General features: G+C 36.6%; 1 protein-coding gene across 2 annotated transcripts in view; it reads left to right on the top strand.

The window, feature by feature from the left end:
- Window positions 1–18,711, top strand: part of LOC125823835 (DNA mismatch repair protein MLH1) — a 48,191-nt gene that overhangs the window by 12,055 nt on the left and 17,425 nt on the right. For both annotated transcript variants that reach the window (XM_049503212.1, XM_049503211.1), the window contains exons 10-13: window positions 4,855–4,949; window positions 5,038–5,146; window positions 12,242–12,407; window positions 12,592–12,753. In XM_049503212.1, coding sequence (XP_049359169.1) covers window positions 4,855–4,949; window positions 5,038–5,146; window positions 12,242–12,407; window positions 12,592–12,753 — 532 coding nt within the window. The remainder of the gene's footprint in view (window positions 1–4,854; window positions 4,950–5,037; window positions 5,147–12,241; window positions 12,408–12,591; window positions 12,754–18,711) is intronic.

The following is an 18,711-nucleotide window of genomic DNA, read 5'->3' as shown; positions in this document are numbered from 1 at the left end:
TTGTGACCTTGCCATTAGTCTTCTAGGAGCTTCAAGGACTGGTCCTTGGACTCAAGTGTTGATTGGCTTCCTTGGATGCTACCACTCAAAGTGCTCTCTTGATAGTAGACAACATGAAAGGAGAGCATCATGTAAATGCTAAATGTTTAGGGAGGTCTGGTATTATATAATCATCCATCATCCTTTTTGTTTTGCACTATATGGTGGCACCATTGGAGAAGAAGCTGAAGTGGATACTTCTTGTTTACTGTCTTTGGAAGTTAGCTATATTGAGTATAGTATATAGGCATACACATTACCATACAAACATGAGATTTCAATTAAGTGATGGGAGTGAGAGAAAGGAATTGTGGGAGGAGTTGGGAGCAATGAGGAGCTTCTGTGAAGGGCCATGGGTGGTATGTGGGGATTTTAACACCACACGGTTTCCATCAGAAAAGATCAATTGTAGTAGAATTTTCGGGGCTATGTCTGATTTCTCTAGTTGCATCAATGAACTGGAACTTGTGGATCCCCCTTTATTTGGGGGATCCTACACATGGAGAGGAGGGGCGAATAAAAAAAAAGCTTCAAGAATTGACATATTCTTGTACTCTTTTCTGTAGGATGAGATATTCACTCAAATTAGACAAAGGTCCTTACCTAGCTTGGGGTCTGATCATAATCCCATAGTACTGACCTGTGGGGATGAGACTTTCAAAAAATCATACTTCAAGTTTGAGAAGTGGTGGGGTTCCTTTAATGTGACAGGCAGTCCTGACTTCATACTAGCCTCAAATTTGAGTCTCTTAAAAAAGAAGCTCAAGGAGTGGAGCAAAGAAAATAGAGGCAACTGGAGGGTCAGAAAAGAACACCTATTGGAACAAATTGGCAGTTTGGAAGACATTCAGGTGCACAGAGCTTTAACATATGATGAGCAACTTTTGAAAACTCATATAGCACTAGAGTAGGAGGAAGTAGCTAGAAATGAGGAAATCCACTAGAGACAGAGATCCAAAATTCATTGGATAAAGAATGGAGATAAGAACACCAAGTTCTTCCACAAAATGGCTACAACCCACCAAAGAAACAACACTATAGAATTCTTAGTGATTAATGGAGAAGAGTCTTTAGATTTTGTGGTAATCAGAAATGCAATTGTGAATTTTTATCAGATTTTGTACAAAGAGACAGAAAGCTGGAGACCATATTTGAACATCTTGGATGTTCAAACAATCACAGAAGAAGTACAAATCTGGTTGCCTAGAGATTTTGAGGAGGAAGAATTCTTAGAAGGAATAAAGCAGTGTGTTGTTGATAAAGCACCTGGACCAGATGGCTATACAATGGCTTTCTTCGGTGCTTTTTGGGAAACTATCAAAGATGATGTGATGCAGACCTTCCACAAATTCCATGCTCATCAAAAGTTTGAGAAGAGTTTTAATGCCACATTTGTAGCTTTAATTCCAAAGAAGGTGGGGCCAAATGAGCTAAAGGATTTTAGACCTATCAGCCTGATCACGGGGGTGTACAAGATCATAGCTAAGGTGTTGGCAGAGAGGTTGAAGAAGGTGATCAGTAAGCTAGTAAACAAGCACCAAATGGCCTTTATCAAAGGAAGGTAAATCATGGATGCTGCACTTTTAACTAGTGAGTACATTGATTCTAGAATTAGAGGAGGAGCCCCTAGACTAATGTGCAAGCTAGACATTGAGAAGGCATATGACCATTTGAACTCGGAGTTTCTAATCAATATCCTAAGGCAGATGGGGTTTGGATGGAGATGGCTCAGCCGGATAAATTTCTGCATTAAAACCACTCGGTTCTCCATTCTAGTAAATGGAGAACCTGTTGGTTATTTTCCAGAAAGAGGCACTAGACAAGGGGACCCAATATCCCCTTTTCTCTTTATCTTAGCCATGGAAGGTTTAGATAGGTTAATGAGAGTTACTTCCCAGAATAACTGGATAAGGGGCTTTTCCATAAAGAATAGGGTAAATGATACAATTGAACTAACACATATATTGTATGCAGATGACACATTGGTTTTCTGTGAAGCTGAGCAGGAACAAATTTGCTATTTAAGAGTGATCCTGGTGGTTTTCGAGGCATGCTCAGGACTAAAAGTAAATTGGAGAAAGAGTAGTAATTTTCCAATTAAGGAGGTGCAACAGATTGAGGCTCTTGCAAGTATTTTGAAGTGCAAGATAGAGAAGCTCCCAATAGTTTACCTAGGAATGCTTTTGAGCTCCGAGCACTAAGCAAAAAAAATTTGGGATGGCAATATTGAGAAAATAGAGAAGAAATTGGCTATATGGAAATCCCAATACCTATCTCCGGGAGGTAGAGTTACCGTAATTAACTCAGTTCTGGATTCTTTACCACTCATGTGATATCCCTCTTTCCTATCTCCAGTAGGATAGTGGAGGTTTTAGATGCACTTATAAGAAACTTCCTATGGCAAGGGAACAAGATAGGAAAGGGATCCAATATGGTGAAATGGTCTATAGAACAACAAAGCAGGAAAAATGGGGGACTTGGAGTGAGGAATTTAAAAGTTCATAATAGGAGCCTTCCCTTAAAATGGTTGTGGAGATACAATGAGAAGGAGTAGCCTCCATGGAAAGAGATAATAAATCACAAATATGGGCAAGAGGACATCTGGTACACTAGTGAAGTCAATGAAACTTATGGGGTTTGGGCATGGAAGACCATTTGAAACCTTTGGGTGAGTCTAAAGAACAACTCACAGATAGTGGTGGGCAGAGGAGACAAAACAAAGCTCTGATTGGTAGATGATTGGTGTGGAAATGGGATTCTAAGGGACCTGTTCCTTAGTCTTCTCTCAATATGCACAAATACTAATAGCAGGATAGAGGAGATGTGGTCACCACAAGGTTGGAATTTAATATTTTGTAGGCTACTAAATGACTAGGAGATTGATGGAGTGGTGGAGCTTTTGAGCTTGATTGGTGGATTCCATGGTTCTACTCCAGAGCCAGACAAATTAGCATGGGGACATCACAAAGATGGGGTATAATGAAGAGGGGCAAGCTTTATGGAAGGATGTCATCAGATCCAAGTATGGTGAGTACAATCCTTGGTGCAGTAATGTTAGTGTTGATGCCTATGGGGTGGGGGTCTGGAGAACTATCAGAAACTTATGGCAAAAACTTGAAGCTAATACGTACATTGAAGTGGGAGATGGCAGGAGAACTAAGTTTTGGACAGATGCGTGGAACAAACAGATTCCTCTAAAAGAATCCTTTCCAGATTTGTTCTTACTATGTAGTAATCCTGATGCAAATATCAATGAATGTTGGATAGCACAAGGGTGGGATCTAATCTTCAGAAGGTTTTTGAAAGACTGGGAAGTGGAGAGAGTGGCCAAATTGCTAGAGCTATTAGAAAAATTCCCTGGCATCACCAATGCTCCTGATTCTCTGAGATGGAAACATAGTAAAGATGGGGCTTTCACGGTTAGCAGAGCATACAAAATGTAAAGTCCACAGCAACGCAACTCTAAGCAGAGTTTGTGGAGAAAAGTATGGAGAACCTTAGCACCAACTAAGATAAAATGCTTTACATGGTTGGTTGCTAGAAGGGCTTGCCTGACACATGAAGTGCTGAGGAGAAAAGGAAAGATTATAGTATCTTGGTGTTCATTATGCGGGAACGCAGCAGAGACCAACCAGCATCTATTCTTGCATTGCAACTTTACAACACAAATTTGGTCCATCTTCCTTAGTCTCACAAAAACAAACTGGACCATGCCCAAGCATACTGCAGATTTGTTGAGTTGTTGGATAAGAAGAGGGGGGAGCAAGAGTCAAAAGGCATGGTGGAGGATAATTCCACATTGCATTTGGTGGACAGTATGGAAAGAAAGAATAGTAGAAATTTTGAAGATAGGTCCAATTCCATTCAGAAGGTTAGATGGGATTGTATTGCATCCTTTTATTTTTGGTGTAAAGAGAAGGTTTAGAGGATACAAAACATATTGTAGAATTATTAGGACCCTTGTAAGTATTTTTTTTTCCCCTCTTCTTTTGTTCCCCTCTGTTTGCAAGTCACCAGCATCTCCTTAATGCTGAAGAATACACCATTACCATTTTCAAGAAAAAAGATGGGGTATTTTCTGTGAGCAGACTATACAACTGGGGGCTTAAAAGAAGTGCAGGAAGAACCACTGGATCTTGGAACACAATATGGAAAAGTGTGGCTCTTGCCACGGTGAAGTGCTTCACTTGGTTGGTTGCTAGGAAAAAATGTTTGACTCATGAGGCAATGTAGAAGAGGCGCATAACATAGTATCCAGATTCCTCCTCTGTAAAGAGGCTCTGGAGACTAACAAACACTTGTTCATGCATTTTAAGGTAACTGCTCAAGTGTGGGCTCTGTTTACAAGCATAGTCCAAAACACACTTCTGACCTCCTTAGTTGCTAGATCAAAATGGGAGGCAACAAGAGTCAGAAAAGATGGTGGAGAACAGTTCCAGCCAGCCTGTATCTGGTGGATTATATAGAAAGAAAGGAATCAAAGAATATTTTAAGGAAAGGAGTGTACAATACAAAAGATCAAATGGAAAGTAATTACTACTCTAGGCTTTTGGTGTAAAGAATAGGATGTAGAAGAGGAGTTCCAATTAGTGGACTTCATAGGTTCTCTGTAAGTATTTCTTTTAGTTTTTTTCCTTTCTTGTAACAATTTTTGGAGGTGGCCAGCATAGCCTTAATGCTGAGGAATACAAAAAGTTACCAATATCATAAAATAAATAAATGAAGTTGTATATACCATAACTACTCAAACATCAGGTTGATAGTTTAGTTAAACATGCTACCAACATACTTTTTCACGCAAAGAAAATGTTGCAGGTCTTCTATCAGACAAAGGAGGAATCCTAGTGAAACCGCAGACCTCACTAGCATCCAAGAGCTTGTTAATGAGATTGATAATGACTGTCACCCTGGTATGTGCCGATGGATTACCAAAATTTTAGTTGATAGGAAAACAAATTAGCCTTTTACTCCTACTAATCTTGAGTTATTAATTTGAAGGTCTATTGGATATTGTTAGGAATTGCACATATACTGGGATGGCGGATGAGATTTTTGCTTTGCTTCAACACAATACACACCTTTATCTTGTTAATGTGATTAACTTGAGGTAATCTATCACTTTAGCTTTTTGATAAGATATCAGTATTCTAAGAAAGATTTAAAAGTTTTTTGTTGCTTCTCTATCAAGGTTCATTGATTGGATTATGGGAATATGGATGTAGTGAGGACTTTGTATGCTTGCTAGAATAAAAGCTCTACAGTTTGCATAATCTTGGTACCATTAAATCGGTACAACATACTAAAGAAGCATAGCTGCACAGTCAAGAGATTGGCTAACCAAAGGCACTTCCTTTTTGTATACATCCTTGTTGGTATAAGCTAGCTTGGAAGAAATGTTTTGTGTGATGCACTTTGATTGGGCACGGAGTTTTAAAAAGAAAGAAAGACTTTTAAAACTTTTGGTCTAAAACAAACCATATACATTTGTTTGGCTATATATTATCTCATTAAGGGGTTGTTGGTAGCTGGATAAGTCCAAAGCTAATACATGAATAACTTGGTTTGGTTATTCATGTATTAAATTTATACCATGTTTGGTTTGCAAATAGGATAAAAGTTATTCATGTATTAATTTTATACAATGTTTGGTTGGTAGGTTTTCAAATGTTGTATAAAAGCTATTCATGTATTATTTTTATACGGTGTATGGTTGTATTTTTGTAACCCTACATAATTAATACTTACCTAACTTATGATGGAATCTGTGTGTAATTATTGCGGGATAGAAGGTCGAATAAGTTATGTGGGTATTAGTTATACATTTATTATAATAGTAAATTACACATTCACCCCTATTAATTTACTTTGAATGTATATTAGTTTACAACAAACCAAATAATTAATACATGTTAAATAAATCACTACCAAAACTTTTTCTTTGAGTTTTTGTCTTGTTAATTGCTTAATTACTTTTAGTTCTTGTGGTTAAATTTTTGTTAATTGTTTTCTTTGGCGGTAAGGCAGTGACTATTAATTGTAATTAATTTCTTTGCTTAGTTTCTGCTATTAATTGTAATCAGTTTCTTTTCTTAGTTTCTCTACAACGAATTGCCAATACAAGTTTTACTTTTTATAGTTATTTGTCATTTATTTTAATTTAAATTTCCTATTGCGTAATTGCTTAATCATATTGAATACAACTTACTTAATTACTTTTAGTTATTTGTTATTTACTTTATTGTTTTTGGCTATTTGTATTTATTTAATTTTAACGTGTTATTAGCTCACTATTTGTTATTTATTTTAATTTTAATTTCCTATTGCTTAATTGCTTAATCATATTGAATACAAATTACTTAATTACTTTTAGTTATTTGTTATTTACTTTATTGTTTTTGGCTATTGGTATTTATTTAATTTTTCAATTGTACAACAAAAATTAGCTCACTATTTATTTTTGGAATTAAGAAATAAAAATTAGCTCACTAATGTATTGTAATCTCTACATAACTAAACCATGATAACTGGAAATTTTTATTTTGAGCGAGGTACGACCAACAAAACTTGTATGAGGATCCATTAGCAAGTTGACACGTGGATTGTGTGGGCACAAATTGTCCTTTAAAGCTGCAACTAAAATCAAAGGGGAGAGAGAGTGTAAAGTTCAATTGGAAATTGAAAGAAAATCGTGGGGATCCGTGTCAAATACAGTTAAATAAACTAAAATGGTGTATTTAAAGTAAAAAAGTGCAAAGTTTACCTTTATAAAAAAAAAAAGTAAAAAAGTGCACGATAAAAAAATAATGAAACGAACGAAAAGTTATGTTATACACATATTGAAATTTTCTGATTATATCTATTTTAATAAAAATGTCAAATAAGATGTCAATGCCTCCAGATTGAAGTTTCATTAATTTACTATTTCTAAAAATAAAATATAAAATTTAATATATTTAATATAAACTTTGTACGATTTAATAATAGTATAATAAGTAGAAATTTGATTGTTTTACTCCAAATTAAAATGAAATTCGTACTATATAATGTTGTTATTCATCTAACACCACTTAGATAAAAGAAATACTATAATAATATGCTTGTTATATCATAGGATACTTTTTAAAATTTTCACTTTGTTACACATTTCAAGTCTTTTTCTCAGTCCATTTATCAAATATCCATTTTTAAAATTAATGCGAGTTTGAAAAAAAATATATACATAAATCTTATTTTATCTTATAATATAGAATCATTTTTAAAAGTAACGCAAATTTGAAGAGATCAAAGTGTATATAAATATCATTTTATCTTGTAATATAGAAATAATGTTTTTTTTTTTTATATAAATCCTTAATTAAACGAGTTAAATAAATGTGCATATAAAACATAAAATAAAAATATTGGTCAGATGATAATATGACTTCTCATTCCCTTCATTACATTTTAATGTGTATTTTTCCACTTTCAATACAACATTTTAGTTTATTTAATTGTATTTGATATGTGCCCTGCGATTTTCTTTCAATTTCCAATTAAATCTCTCTCCTCTTTGGTTTGAATTTTAGCTTTAAAGGACAATTTATGCCCCCACAATCCACATGTCAACTAGTTAATGGATCCTCATACAAGTTTTGTTGGTTGTACCTTGCTCAAAATAAAATATTTCATGATAACTAATACCTACATAACTAAATCTTGCATAACTAACACATGTATAACTAATACTTACATAATTAAACCTTGCATAACAAACATCTACATAACTAATACCCACATTACTAATATCGAGTTTGTTACATATGTAACTAATATGAGTTCTAATGAGGGATATTTGCAAGCTGATCACTTGACTTCACAAATTTTGTAACAATCTTCTTAGAGTATCTTTTCTCTAATAAAGTGACAGTCAATCTCAATTTGGTTAGTCCTCTCATGAAATACCAGATTTGATACAATATGAAGGGTTGCTTGATTATAAACAAGTTTTATTTAATTGATTTCTCAAAATTTAATTTTTTTTTGTGTAATCGTGTGATCAAAACTAGCTCACACGTTGTTATAGCCATTGCTTGATATTTTGCTTCTACATTAGATCAAGCAACTACATTTTGTTGCATGCTCTTTCTGGATACCAAATTGCCTTGTTCTAAAGCACAATATCCAACGTTTATTAGAAGGTAATCCTATCCAATCAACATTTGTGTATCCCATGATTTGCTCATGGCCTTGATCTGCAAAGAGTGGTTCTTTCCTTTCATATATTGTAGAATGCGGTCAACTGCATCCCAATGACTATCACAAGGATAATTCATAAAGTGAGCTACAATACTCGTATGAAAAAAATGTTAGGTCTAGCCATTGTGAGATAATTCAACTTATCAACCAACCTCCTATAAAGATGACTATGTGGCTTTTCCGGTCCTGACAAAAGTTTAGCAGTTGGAACCATTGGAGTGTCAATGAGTCTATATCCCATCATTCTCGTCTCCTCAAGAATGCCTAATGCATACTTTCATTGTGAAATAACAATACCTGATTTGGATTGAGTAACCTCAATACCTAGAAAATTCTTCAGTTTGTTGAGATTTATAGTTTGAAAGTGTTAAAAGAAATGTTGCTTTAAATTGGTGATAGTCATTGTTATCAAAAGCGAAAAGCGGTGAAACATTATGATCTCTGAATCTACATAATAGCATGTGAGAAAATCTTTCACAATAACATTGATACTTTCCTTTCAAAGCATCCCAAATCATTTACAATAATTTCATAAAAATATGCATATCTTCATAAATTCATAGTTCATAGGTTTATGAGTTCATCATAGGTTTATAGTTGAAAATCATAAATGAGGCATGCGTCAACATAATTTCAACTAAATATCATGTATTAACATTGAATCATGCATTAGAAGACTTAATTAACAATAATAAATCATAATTGGATGAAACCCACAAAGATGGAATTGAAACCCTAACTTGAACAATTGAATTTGAGATTGAGAAATTGGAAACTTTGGGGGCCCCATGGAAGAATAGATTCCATGGGTGAATACCCACATACCTTGATGCTTAATGCCCAAAAAGAATGGAGGATTGATGAACTTGAATTAACCCTAGCTTCTTCTCCTTCATTAGTCTTGAGAGAATTTGGGGAGGATGTATTTGGCTAGGTTTTGGGAAATTAGGAGAATGGGTTGAAGTGGGTAGTTTTAGGACCTAAAAGCTTTATATAGGGCTTAGGGTAGAAGACAAAACGACATAATTTTGATTTAAAACAATCAAGAAAACGACTCAAAAGCCCCTTAAAATAATTGTCGAAGCCTGTCTACCATTTGGACCTACGGTCCGTAGACACCAATCAAAGAAACCAACTTGACCTTGCAAAATATCACTAAGTATGGGACCTACCAATGAGACCTATATACGGCTCATACAAAGACTAACGGGCCGTCCTCGTAAATTGTAAAAAGAGGTACTGGGACTTGACTTTTCAAATATCATTTTCCCTCTTCTTCGAATGCCATCTACAGCCTATAGAAGCTTCTACGATCCGTAGATGGGGACCCGTAAACACAACCTGCAGCCCAAAAATCCCTTTTCTTTCTTTTCCAAATTCCAAGGTGTTACAACAACTGATTGTACTTGTGGAGATGTCTGCTTGCTTGCGCAATTCTGAAGGAACTCATTATATTCCATTAGAGCAATAGGATCATAGTTGGGTGGTGGACAATGCAAAGTATAACATATGTCACGAGTGTGTCCATTTTTATGGCAATAACTACACTTAGATCGAAGTTTCCCAAAATGTCCTCCTCGCCAATTGTCCATAGACTGATATGGTCATTTTTCTATGGTTTGAGATGCGAGAATAGAAGAGTCAACAGTGGGTGCTGAAACTACTTTTTGACTAGGAGGTGCAACAAGACGAAGTAGACGAGAGAATAATTCATCAATTGTAGGAATCGTAGGACTGGCTAGAATCTGGTCACACACAGAATTATGGTCAGTAGGAAGTCCAGCAAGTGTAAGAACTAGAAATAATGTTTGCCCATGGTCTTGTTGCTTTTCCACGTTTGTAGTGACTGGCATCAATGTTTCAAATTCCTCCATGACTGCCTGTACCTGTCCCAAGTAAGTAGATATGTTAGATTCTTGTTTCTTTAAGTTGGTCATCCGAGATATCACATCATAGAATCGAGATATGTCATTAGTGTATAAAGCATGTGTTTTTTCCCAAACTGAATAACATGTCTGGAATGGGAGAAACAAGGGCATCAACTTTGAATCAATAGAGCGCCATAGGAGACTACATAATTGAGCATCCACTTTCTCCCATTGTGCTTTGGCTTTTGCATCCTCATCACTAGGCTTTGCTTTTCATTTACCACACAAGTATTGTTTGGTAAATGATCTTGAACACCTTGACCCTAGTACCACAACTCAACTTAGGAAGCCCAAGCTAAATAGTTTGAACTTCCCATTAATAGTTGTGAAGTTATCCAATCCCCGTATTTTTGGAGCCAAAAACATTTTTTCAAAATTTGACTTGAAAATTGTAAGAAACTGCTGGAAACTGCCTGGAAATTCTGATTTCACCGGGAACTTGCTGGAAATTGCCTGAAAATCGCTGGAACCCTAATTCCAGCGATCGGATCTGGAGAAAATTAGACGGGTTTTGATCGGAAATATTGGACAACCCCAATGAAAAAAACAGCTTGAAAACAATGACCGGAGCAACCCTCATGTGCCGGCGCTTGATCCAGATCTCGCCGGAAAACTTCCACCTTCGAACAGCGGGATAGCGTGTGAGGGTTTTTTTTTGGTGGTTCTGGTTGGGGTTTGGTCGCCTGAGCTTCCCGAGCCTCGTGATGGTGTTGGTTTTCGCACAACACCTTCAGAACGGCAAGATGACACAAATCAGCCCTAACTGTCCCCGGAATTTGACACGGTGACTTGAAGTTTCTCACCAATGCTCTGATACCATGTGAGAAATATAGAAGAGAATATGATTGAATTGTTTATCTAAATTGTTACATAAAGACCCTATTCATAGACACTACATTAGACTCCTTTTCCAACTATGATTCCTATACTTGTTCCAACACTTAAAATTGATTATACCGCATAAATCTATTGTTGTCTTCAAGTTTTAATCTAAAAAGTAATGGGTGCAAACATTAATTGAACTCTCTAATTTTACTTTTTCTTGAGAAAGAAAAGTGAGATTGGGTAAAGCTTCAATGGTGAGGACTTGAGGTTTTAATCAAAGGATTAGAGCTAGAAATAGTTTTAATTTGATTTGATCCTCATTTAAGGGCTTGAGCTAGAGATAGTCTATGCCCACTCAAGCTAATGTTTGGTTGTTGATATGGTATAGTTTTGGGGTTTGAAAGAACCAAAACAAACACATTGCTTTGAAAAACTTTGCATGTAGTTCAAACCAAAGATGTGGTAATCCATTCTAAGATAATTAGTCAATATCTATCAAATCGACACCCCATCAAATGCACACCCCTAGTCTCTCCAACTTTGATAAATCAACATTTGTGCTACATTTTGCAATAGAAGTTTCAAATCGATTACTTGTTATAAACAATGCCCTCCCGCCCCCCCACCCCATTTACATTCATTGTTGATACAATATGCATGCTCTTGTGAGTTGAGTCACGAACTTTGGCAAATCCTACCTCCAATCCACGTGGGATTTGACCCTGACTCTTGTTGGGTAATTATTTTGCATATGACTGTAGCCACCTCCTTAATTGGAAAGTTGTTTTGTACGTTACCATACATTATATACAATCCTATTCTCACAATTCTTAAGAAGCCCAAGAGAGGGAAAGCAATCTTAACTAGGTGAATGTTACAGGTTCGAACCTTGCCACAATCAAAAACCTGGTATTAAGTGGTTAAGGGTAGAGGTCCTGACCTATTATCCACTGAGTTTCGAATCCTGCGCCACTAGCTCTCAAAAGATTTCTCGGTTATTAAAAAGAAAGGAAATAACGAAAAAGAAAACCTGCTAGAGCACTTGACAGCGAAGATTCCAATATCTCTACAGCTTGATCTCTCGCTTTGATTTCTGCCTTTTCTGATGCTGTGTAATTTTTCCATGGCTCTTTTAATTCCTTGAATTTTCCTTCATTAGATAACTTGTTTAACTATGTATTTGATGATCTTCCCTACATTTGATGCTACAAAAGTAAAGAGCTTATGTATCAGCAAGTTTTACGTCGGTTTGCCCATTTCAATGCAATTCAACTGAGTGAACCAGCATCATTACCTGAGTTAGTAATGCTTGCTCTGAAAGAAGAGGGTACAGATCCAGAAGGCAATGAAAGCAAAGAGCTAAGAGGAAAGATTGCCGAGGTAATTTCATCTTAACTCAACTGTAACTTCACTACAGTAATTTAATTCTATTTCTTGCCATGTCTGCTCCTGGACACTGAAAGAAATTATTACTTTTGTCTAATTCAATTCAGGTAATTTTGTCACCTATCATCATTATACCCTCTTCCTAATCAGCATTGGCATTTTCTATGTATTACTTCAGATGAATACAGAACTGCTCAAGCAAAAGGCTGGAATGCTAGAGGAGTATTTTAGTATTCATATCGATTCAAATGGCAATATGTCTAGGCTTCCTGTTATACTGGATCAGTACACACCTGACATGGACCGCATCCCAGAATTTATACTTTGTTTAGGAAATGATGTGAGTTCTTTGCTATTTCTTTGTCTTCTTTCCTATTCCATGTAACAAAGATCTTATCAATTCTATAATGTTCTTGCCCATGACTGTGGACCTTTGGGTGTTGCACAATGAAGTTCATCGACCACATATGAAGCAGCCTGATCTGCTTAGTATGTTGGAAGTTATCAGCCTGTAAACTCATTTTCATTGCCAAGTATCATCCTAAATTAATATATTGAGCCTTTTAACATTGATTACTTTGGCACTAGATTTCCTATGTACATTCTATTTCTTCTTTCAATGAGTGGTCTCAATTTACGTTCTGACTTTTGTGCTTTCCAAGGTTTAATATATAGTAGCTACAATTTCCAGCCTCTGTTTTCCCCGTCTTTTTGCTCTCTTCTACTTGCCTTTCTCAAAGGAAGTTATGCTACATTAGTTTTGTATTGTTTGCCTCTGAATGAATCTATCATGTTTCAGTGGATCAACTTGGATTTCCATTGGCTGGAGAAATATATTTAAAAGCAACAGTTTTTTGTCTCATTGTGTTGTCTGTTCATTAGCATATGACATTTGAAGTCCTCTTCTTTCTTCTTGTGGAATCACCTCTCAAATTTTCCTGATAGCTGTAGGTGAAAATTTTAAGTTAAAATTTATTCTGATATTTTAGAACTGGTAAGCAAGTATATTATTGAAGCAAAGCACTAAAACATTATGATCTCTGAATCTACATTCAAGATCATGTGGTGTTTTGATGATTGACAATCTGTGTGAAGAATGAAGATCAAGAACCAGGCCCTCAACAAATCTCCAAGAAGAAGTGCAGAAGTTAATCAATACTACAAATGAAACTTATCAGAGAACCTGTTCCTCTAGCAGAACTGAGACTGCAATGAAGAAGTTTCGTGAAGAATTGGAGAATTGAATTATGACTCAGAGTCTGTTTGGATAAACTTGTAGCTTTTGGCTTATTTTTGTCAAGTCTCACAATAAACAGAAAAGGATTTCTGGTGACGCGAAAGCTGTGCTCGACTCTTTCCTATTTCACAGCATCAGTTCAGATACCACAGTGGAAGTTGGACGAGATAGCCATGGACATTGACTTAAAAACAGGTGCTTAAAAGCTTTTTTTCTTAATACTCAAACACTACAAAAGTGCTTAAAAGCTTTTTTTCTTAATACTCAAACACTACAAAAGTGCTTAAAAGCTATTTTGACTTAAAAGCACTTAAATAAAGCCAAATCCAAACAGGCTCTCAGTCCAATTCTACAAGGAACTGAAGTTCAAGATGTGGAAATATTACCATAAATTGAACACATGGAATTAGCTTGGAATTAGGAAAAAGAAGTTGGTTTCATGGACAGACTTGAATTGATTCTTGTTTGGATTGGAGAACTACAAGGCGGCTATTTACTCTATATAAACAGCACGTCACACAGCTTTGGAGTTTGACCACATCTAAAGAGAGAAGTGTCACCACGTCAGAGTGATAGAGTCAACTCAAATAGTCTTGAAGAAGAAGTTGCTGCTACAACGAAAGAACTTGTTCCTATCAAGTTTTATCTATACTGTTCTTGAGTTGTAATAGTTAGTCTCTTGGAGTAGTAACAAAACAAGATCCTTTCTTAGTTGATTGTAGTTTTCCAAGAGACTAACTATTATCAACTAAGAAAGGATCATGCTTTCTTGGCAAACATTATAGTTGGTGGAAGGTGAGAATGAAAGACTTCTTCATTGGTGAAAATCCCAAACTGTGGAGCATCATTCAAAAGGTCCAAACAAAACCCCTGCATAAGAATGCCCAACTGGATGGTAAAACAAGAAGAATCCTTGTATGTGGTATTAGTCCTAATAAATTCAACAAAGCTTCCTCCTGTATCATTACTGAGCAAATATGGTATACATTGCAAAGTAATTATAGAGATCTAAAGACAAAATTTCAGGACTACAACATTGAGAAGGAAGGTCCACCAAGAACCAAAGAAAACTGCACAAATTAAGGACCACAACATTGAGAGTTTTTTTTTGAGATAAAGGTAACTGTGTATTCACAAAAGGCTCATCATCAAATAAATGATGAGCATAGGTCACTTACAATCTCATCAGAGCATATCAAACTACCCTATGGGAGATTACAAATTGCCTATGAAGTCATCAAAAAGTTCTATATCCCCCCATCATATCTTGTTTACACCAAAAGTACAAAAGACTAAGACAATTCATTCTAATTTTCTGGATGTTGTTTCTCTTATCCTCAAAGCATCTTCCATTCCTTTCTTTCCATAGGGACCACCAGATGCAGGCTGGGATTAACTCCCACCAATCTTCATTTGACTCCCTTCTTCCTATCTCCTTCCAGCTGTAGAGCAAATCCTTAGTGGACTTTGGAATTGCCCAGCATACACCAAGAAGACCAAGAAACGTGTTCCACAAGCTTGTAGCTACTTTGCAATGAAGGAATAAATGACTATTAACTTCTGCATCTTGATCACACTTAAAGCATCTTGAGCATAATTGTCTGCCTTTCTTTTGAAGCACTTCATGTGTTAAGCAGGCCCTTTTGCACACTAACCAGGCAAAACATGAGATCTTCAATGGTATTTTTATCTTCCATATTAACTTCCATGGCCAGTTTCTGATCTGTGTTTGGCCAATATTGTATCTGCAGTTACATGACTTTACTGTAAACACACCTTTGCTTTGCCATCTCCAAATAGGCTTATCAGGTTCAGTGGAGGTGCCTGGGAAGGCATTGAGGATCTGAAACAGATTAATGACCCTCTTGATTTCCCAATCATTCAAAGCTCTCCTGAAAATGAGATTCCAACCCTGAGGACTCCATAGCTGTGAGACTGTGGCCTTGTTTTGAGTGGTGAGCATAAACAGGTCTGGGAAGAGTGATTGCAGGCTTTCATCCCCAATCCAGTGTTCATTCCAAAAATCAATTTTCCTACTATTTCCCACCTTTAGTGAGATGTTGCCTTTGAATTGGGGCCATAATCTTCTAATAGTCTTCCACACACTGCATCCAAAAGTTCCAAGAGCCTCCTCAGTAATCCAATGGCTTTGTAGTCCATACTTCATTGTGATGACTCTTTTCCAGAGTGACTGATCTTCAATGCAGAATCTCCACAACCATTTTTGAAGGAGACAGTTGTTCTGAAGATTGAGCTTTTTTATTCCCAGCCCCCCTTGCTTTCTGCTAAGAGTAAGAGTATCCCACTTAACTAGATGGTAACTTTTGTGCTCTTTATTTCCATTCCATAGGAAAGACCTTCTGAGTTGATCGATCTTTTTCACAATGTTCTTTGGAATTGGAAATAGGCTCATCATATATGAGGGAAGGGCATCAAGGACTGATTTAACTAGAGTCAACCTACCTCCCAGGGAGAGGTATTGACTCTTCCACCTAGCAAGCTTCTTGTTACATCTCTCCAAAACTTCACTCCACACAGCTGTCTCCTTATTTTGTGCTCCTAAAGGCATGCCCAGATACCTTGTAGGTAGGGTTGCTATTTAGCAGCCAAGATTTCTAGCTAGCAACTCCAAATTATCCACTTGATTCACAGGATAGAGAAAACTTTTTTGCCAATTTACATGCAGACCAGATATACCTTCAAAGATAGTAAGGATTGCTCTGATGTGTCTAATTTGTATCACCTCAGCCTCACAGAAAACTAAAGTATCATCTGCATATAGTAGATGAGTAATCCCCACCTCATTGTCCCTATTCCCCTGATTCTGAGCCTTAAAGCCTTTAATCCATCCATTAACATTTGCTTTTCTGATCATGTGATTGAGGCCTTCCATGGCTAACAAGAAAAGAAAAGGTGAGAGAGCGTCACCTTGTCTCAAACCTCTTTGTGATTGGAAAAAACCTTAAGAGTTTCCATTTATGATCAGGGAGAATTTAACAGTGGATATGCAGAACTTTATCCAATTGAGCCATTTCCTCCCAAATCCCATGTCCTTTAAAACCTTCAGCAGAAAAGCCCAATTGACGTGATCATAGGCCTTCTCTATGTCCAACTTACATAAAATTCCAGGAATTTTTTGCTTAACTCTGGAGTCTACCAACTCATTAGCAATTAGTGCAGCATCCATGATTTGCCTTTCTTTCAGAAAGGCCATTTGGTGTACATCAACCAGTTTCCCCATTACTGTCTTCAACCTCTCGGTAATCAGTTTGGAAATGATCTTGTAGACTCCTCCTATCAAGCTAATAGGCCTGAAATCTTTCAATTCTTCTGCTCCAGGTTTTTTAGGAATCAGTGCTAGGAAGGTGGCATTGAAAGACTTTTCAAAAATTCCATTTTGATGGAAGTTGTGAATTGTCAGCATCAGATCCTCTTTTACAATTCCCCAACAAGATTTAAAGAAACTCATTGTGTAGCCATCTGGCCCTGGAGCTTTATCTCCATCACAAAGTTGTAGACATTGCAAGACCTCTGATTCAGTAAATGGTCTTTGCATCCAATCCTTTTCTTCCTGAGAAATAGTTGGACATTCCATAAGGTCAAAGTTGGGTCTCCACTCCTCAGATTCAGTGTAAAGTTCTTTGTAGAAATTAATCACGGTGTTCCTGATCTCTACAGGGTCTTCTACAACCTCTCCTCTGTCTATCAACCTATCAATAGTGTTGATCCTTCTGTGGGCTGTTGCCATTCTCTGAAAAAACCTTGTGTTATTATCTCCTTGTTTCAGCCATAAAACCCTTGATTTTTGTCTCCATTTCGATTCTTCATTTTTTGCCAACTCTTCCAGCTCCACTACTATGGTGGCTCTTATTATCACTTCATCTTCAGTCAATTCCCTGGTTTCTTGTATCAAATCAATTTCTGCGAGTTCCTCCAGTAAGCTATTTTTCTTACTAGTGATCTCCCCAAAAATTTGACTTGCTCCACTCCTTGAGTTTCTGCTTTAGCATTCTTAGTTTAATATTCAATATGTAATCAGGACAACCTTCCACTAGAAATTCATTCCACCAACTTTGAATCAAATTGGTGAAACCCTCCACCTTTAGCCACCAATTCTCAAACTTAAAGTTTGATCTTTTCTGCTCCCAGTTACCACTTTCTAACAATATAGGACAGTGGTCTGATAGCACTCTAGGTAGTAACTTTTGCCTGATGTTTTTGAATTTTTCTTCCCATTCCATCGAGTACAAGAATCTGTCTAGTCTAGCTGCACTAGAATGATTGATGCCTCTAAACCAGGAGAACTTTCCACCATTTAAATGAGGATCATGTAGCTCCATCTCCTCTATCCACCTTGAGAAGTCAGACATAACATAAGAGATTCTGTTACATCCTCTTCTTTCTCCCATAGTTCTATTTGTATTGAAATCTCCACATGTAATCCATGGACCTTCACATAAAGTCCTGACTGCAGCCAATTCTTCCCAGCATATCAACTTTTCATCTCTGGTATGAGGAGCATACACTCCAGTGAGGTACCAGGTGAAACAATTTTGAGTTGATACAAACTCATACGTAATGGAGTATTGACCAGTTTCAACAAGGATCCCACTCCAGATTCTACTATCCCACAGCAGCAAGATCCCCCCACAACTGCCTTCAGCTTCCAAGTAACCGCATTTCATCCACCTACATCACCATAACTGTTTGGCCATTGCTTCTAAGTCCTTGCTAATCTTTGTTTCCTGTAAACAATAAACATCTGCCTTCCACTTTTTCGTTAGACTCTTCACCATAGTTCTCTTATTCTGATTGTTCAGCCCCCTTACGTTCCATGTAATCAAGTTAACTTTCATTTATAAGTTAGGCTTAGATTCCTCCCTCTACTTCTGCTTCCTTCCACCTCTTCATTTAGGCTGGATTTTAAGTTTTTCAGTTCATTCTTTCCAATACCTCTGCTCTTTGGAGTAGAGACTGCCTCACCCTTCCCCTTCTTATCAAGTTGTATTTTCCTCTCATCAATCTTCATCAACAAAGCTATGGTTTCTCTTTCAAATCCTT

The sequence above is a fragment of the Solanum verrucosum genome, unplaced genomic scaffold, assembly GCF_900185275.1.
Source record: "Solanum verrucosum unplaced genomic scaffold, falcon-dt-bn FXZP01000015.1, whole genome shotgun sequence".
In the NCBI taxonomy this organism is placed as follows: Eukaryota; Viridiplantae; Streptophyta; class Magnoliopsida; order Solanales; family Solanaceae; genus Solanum; species Solanum verrucosum.
This window is presented reverse-complemented; position numbering and strand designations above follow the sequence as displayed.